At 34.9% G+C, this 4,900-nt stretch overlaps 1 protein-coding gene across 2 annotated transcripts; it reads right to left on the reverse strand.

Annotated features, from left to right (window-relative positions):
* Positions 1-1,785: 1,785 nt before the first annotated feature.
* Positions 1,786-4,666, reverse strand: LOC107801049 (ras-related protein Rab2BV). Of its 2 annotated transcripts, none has more exons than XM_016624311.2 (3): positions 4,510-4,666; positions 3,943-4,130; positions 1,786-2,540 (listed from the first exon to the last, which is right to left on the reverse strand). In XM_016624311.2, exons 2-3 carry the CDS (start codon positions 4,105-4,107, stop codon positions 2,055-2,057), a joined length of 651 nt encoding a protein of 216 aa, XP_016479797.1. In that variant the 5' UTR covers positions 4,108-4,130; positions 4,510-4,666; the 3' UTR covers positions 1,786-2,054. The 2 variants fall into 2 exon arrangements, with proteins under 2 accessions (XP_016479797.1, XP_016479798.1); XM_016624312.2 differs by having other exon boundaries at positions 4,465-4,620.
* Positions 4,667-4,900: the final 234 nt, after the last annotated feature.

Consider the following 4,900-nt stretch of genomic DNA (forward strand, 5'->3'; position numbering starts at 1 on the left):
CATCAATCTCAAACTAATAAAAAACAATAATTACCGCCGGAATTGTTGTTCATAAGTCAATACCGCTTACACAAAATTTTGGGTACGCCGTTTATAAACCATTCTGGCTCATAATCTATTATGATATTGTCATTGCACTGGACCATAAAGGGTGAAAGCTTGCAGTCTTGTGGTTGTAAATGACACAGCTCAGTTTCTCAGTGACGTTGGAATATTTTATTTTATTTGTTCTAATTCTCTTTTTGCAGTATGGATATCAGGCTGGAATGCAACCAAAAGATCACTCTTTTTTGGATAACAGAGTCTTGAAATTTGGGAAAACTTTTTATCCATACAGCAACTAATTAGAGGGTGTTTCACAAAAATGCCAACTTGTGGAAATTATGTTGTTCTGACATGTTATTCTGAGCGTGAACTTGTAACTACGCCTCAATTACAAGTACGAGGGGTCGGGTATATAAATCTTAACTAGTTATGTTATTTTTTTAAAGCTCATTTCATGTTAATGTACATGCCTAGATGAGCATGTCCCAACGATAAGTTCTGTATTGAGAAGATCCACCATAATTTGATTAATTTTACGTCAATTGTCGGCCTATATGCATATATTGGTGGAGTTTGAACCTAGAGTTGATCAACATAAATTTGTCACAACGTTAGGAAACATTGTCATAGGCCAATTAGTCAATCTTTGGCTAGGTCTAGGTAGATAATTGTCAACACACTCAGAATTTCGATGTCATAGCTTCTGTTACTCTAATTTTTCTCTGTATATTTCAAGTTTTGATATTGCACAAAAACTGAAATTCGAGAGTTGTCAACCCTAAAATTGTATGAATTACCTCCTTCCATTATGAGGAAGGACAAACCGGAAATGATTAATGTATTCATGTCTACTTTGAATAATTTTCAAGTTAACATAAGCTTTAAAAAACCCTTCTGATGTATCATTGACTTTTTTTTGTTGTGAAATCCTCAAGGTTAGGTGGCATATCGTTGCAAACTCTAGATAATAATGCTCATCCCTCTATTCTTCTTCACCAGAATTCGAACTCGTAATGTAGCTTAACCCACACATCACATGTTATACTCTTACTACTAAATTAAAGCTCGGGGGCAAAAGGCAAAAAAGAACTTTCTAATTATTCCCTTGGGTACTAATCAGAGTTCATACAAATTGGTATAAACAAATTATGCAGCATGCGACTTTGAGAGGTTAACTTTAACCAAGTTGTTGGCCGACCACTTGTCATGACTTGGTCATGCAATCCACTTGGAGAAAGGGATATATTTTGTTATTTACTAGTGGATTTGGTTATGTATTTACATCAAAGTGCTTTTACAGAAAGTCTTCAATCTGGATTACTCTATTTCCAGATTTCATATATATGACTGACTTTATATTTGTAGTATATTACTTCTATTGCATTCTATCAGCACCTTACAAAGGTTAAACGGATGAACCAAACTACTTCTGTGTGCAAAATAAACCAAACTTTCAATATTTCAGCGGTGAAAGTTCTGAAGAAATCCCTCTGGAGAAGACTATATATAACCAGATCAACAAAGGAGGCATTTGCGCTAAGCCAAAAAGTCAGAAGAAGGCTAGAAAATATTATGAGAGGAGAAATAAAACTCTGAAGTTCTGTGTAGGAGGCCTGTACATCAGTATCTTCACAAATACGCGTACCTTGTATTGAATGAAAATGCTAGAATTGAATTACCAGAACAAGAAAACTCAAAACAGTACAATGAAAATGCTAGAATTTAATTGAATCCTCTGTATACCAAGTAACCTTGAAGACATTAGATAGCAGATCTGTTCTTCCCAACATCACCCGTATAGGTCATTTTCTAAAGGAAATAGTTAAGCAGTTCATATGATAGATCCTCCTAAATCACTAGACAATTAACATTCACAACCTCTTTGTCTTGTACAATCAAGAAAGTAATCTACATCTCTTGCTTTGAATAATAATAAAATAAACCAAAAAATTAGAAGAAGAAAGTTTTGTGCTCCCTACCGATTCTTAATTCCTCATTGAAACTCTAACTTAGGTAGAGCAGCAGCCTCTCTTCACATCTCCAGAAGTATCATTGACATTGATGGTTGTACCTTTACTAGGAAGGGTAGTGCTTGCGGCTGCTTCCTGAGCAGCCAATGCCTTCTTGCTTATGATATGGTATATCTCCGTCAGTATAGTCTGAAAAGCCTTATCTATGTTAACTGATTCCAATGCCGATGTCTCAAGAAATGACAGTCCTTCCTTCTCAGCTAAAGTTTGACCATCCTGGTCGGAGACTGCTCTAAGATGGTTAAGGTCGGACTTGTTTCCAGCCATCATAATTACAATGTTAGAATCTGCATGGTCTCTCAATTCTCGTAGCCACCTCTGAACATTGTCAAATGTTTGCCTCTTTGTTATGTCATAAACAAGGAGTGCACCAACTGCTCCTCTGTAGTAAGCACTGGTAATTGCTCGGTACCTTTCTTGGCCTGCAGTGTCCCATATTTGGGCCTTGACTGTCTTTCCCTCTACCTGTATCATGAAGTCAATAATTAGTCCAGAAGTGTTGCTAAAAGACCAATAAGTCTGTTTCAGCCCTGCATTTACATTTCCCCAACAAAAGGATTGTGTAGGAGGAGCATATTTATAAAATCGAGAACTTAAGAGTATTTGGTCATGATATGACAAAATAAGAACCACTAGAACATTCAAATTTCCAATTACAGAGAGATATCTGGTCTCGCTGTTGGACCTTTTAGTTTTAAAGGCATACAAAACATCAGTGTTATATTACGCCACTAAAATAGTTAGTTGCCAATTTCCAAGTCATAACGGCTCCAACTTTTTTCCTCGGAAGCAGATTGTTTAAATCAGTGTTATATTGTGCCACTATGATAGTTAGTTGCCAATTTCCAAGTCATAACGGCGCCAACTTTTTTCCTCGGAAGCAGATTGTTTAAATCAGTGTTATATTGCGCCACTATATGATAGTTAGTTGCCAATTTCCAAGTCACAACGGCTACAACTTTTTTCTTTAAGTATAAATAGATAAGTTCTGAAAGAAATATTGCCAACATTATACAGGAAACTCCATTACTAAACTTCTTCATACCTATCTTGCATATAGACCATAGAAAGAAACAAATTTTTATGCATGTTCGTAATACATGATGACCATGCTTGAGTTATTGATTGCCTATTTATGCAGAAAACCAAACGGTAATGGGTAATTTTAACCAAAAATGTACATGCCCTCGAGAGTGGGAATACAAAACATGAATAAGAAAGCAATCATCAGCTCATACATCTGAATTGTATTCATCCTTTTAATTTGCAACTTGAATAGAATCAATGCACAAAATCAGCAGTTCTCTCACTTCACTAATCTCTATGTCCTCATCCATCACCACACAAAAACGCAGCTAATCCGATATCATATCATCGATCATTCAATAGGTTAGCATTCTTTCAATCAATCAAGTCTAAGTCCCAAGTCGACCATATGAATTTCTATATCCATTTGACTATTTTTTCACTGACTGTCAACCTACTAAACATCCTCCTCTTTTACCTAGGAGCGGGGCTAGTAAAAGGAAGGTAGTAAAAAAATTATATTTTCCAAATAGGGTAAAAACGAACGATTTGTAGTAAACATATATAAATTGTTGAATTTCCTTGACATAGGAAAATTTTTTAGTAAGTGGTAAAGGGGGTTCGGAAGTTGCTTTACAAGTTTAAATCTCAACAATCTATTGAATCCCCTTATATAAATTTCTGGCTCCACTACTGCTAATTTTAGCGGTTTGGGACCAGATATACCTTATCAAACTCACTTAGCCAAAAATAACAGGTTAACAAATGACATTAATACAATTATTTGGTAAAACTAATAGAACATCACCATATTAAGATCTTAAACGAAATTAGTACTGACCTGAAGAGTTCTGGTGGCAAACTCAACTCCGATAGTGGACTTGGACTCCAAACAGAACTCATTTCGCGTAAACCTGGACAAAATGTTCGATTTCCCAACTCCAGAATCACCAATCAATACGATCTTAAACAGGTAATCGTACTCGTGATCCACTCTATTCCCCATTTTGTTATCTTCTCTATTAAAACCTACAAGACGCATATCAATAAATATCATCTAGATCCGCAATTAACCAATCAAATTAGCCCCATAAAAACCCTAACTGCAAAATACACACACAAAACGCCAATGTCTACACACACACACAGAGACATGCACACACACAAACATCAGGGGCAGATACAAAGTGTAAAAAAATCACTAAAATAAGAACAAAAAAAAAAAGAATGGTTTTGAACCTAGCAAATCAAATGAATTGCGGTAAAATCCCTAACTCGAACACATAAAGTTCAAATACTGGATCCGCCACACATAGATACATATAATACACACACCTAAATACATACATTTACAAATACATACATGTACGGATGGCCGTATGGAGAGATTTATGTGTGTATAACTTACCGGAGAGGAGAGAGAAAGGTGTAGAAAGAGAGAGAAACGAAGGAAACAATGGAGGAAAATGGGAGTTTTGAAATGGGCAATGTTGAGGAAGACTTGTACTGCTGAAACTTTTTTTTTCTAAAGAGTATATAAGATTTCTAGTGTGAAAGTGCGGCAAATAATACGCTACGTGGAGATTCTCGATTTTAAAAATCTAGGAAATTTGTACTATTCTTTGAATCTTTGCTCGTCAAGTTTTTTATTTTATCCATTATCATATTTTATTTCAAATCAATTAAAATTAAACTTTATTGTGCGTATAAATTATTTTTATCAAATAACAACATGAATTTTATTTTTATTATAATTTATCATTGCTAAAATTAAATTACTTAATTTAATATAAATAATA

This window comes from Nicotiana tabacum, chromosome 3 (assembly GCF_000715075.1).
Source record: "Nicotiana tabacum cultivar K326 chromosome 3, ASM71507v2, whole genome shotgun sequence".
NCBI lineage: Eukaryota > Viridiplantae > Streptophyta > Magnoliopsida > Solanales > Solanaceae > Nicotiana > Nicotiana tabacum.

Excerpts from the sequence above, each read along its gene's own strand:
- LOC107801049 (XM_016624311.2), bottom strand. The coding sequence starts at position 4,107 with ATGGGGAATAGAGTGGATCACGAGTACGATTACCTGTTTAAGATCGTA. Across the intron at positions 2,541-3,942 it reads TTGCCACCAGAACTCTTCAG|GTAGAGGGAAAGACAGTCAA; the intron begins GTCAGTACTAAT and ends TTCATGATACAG.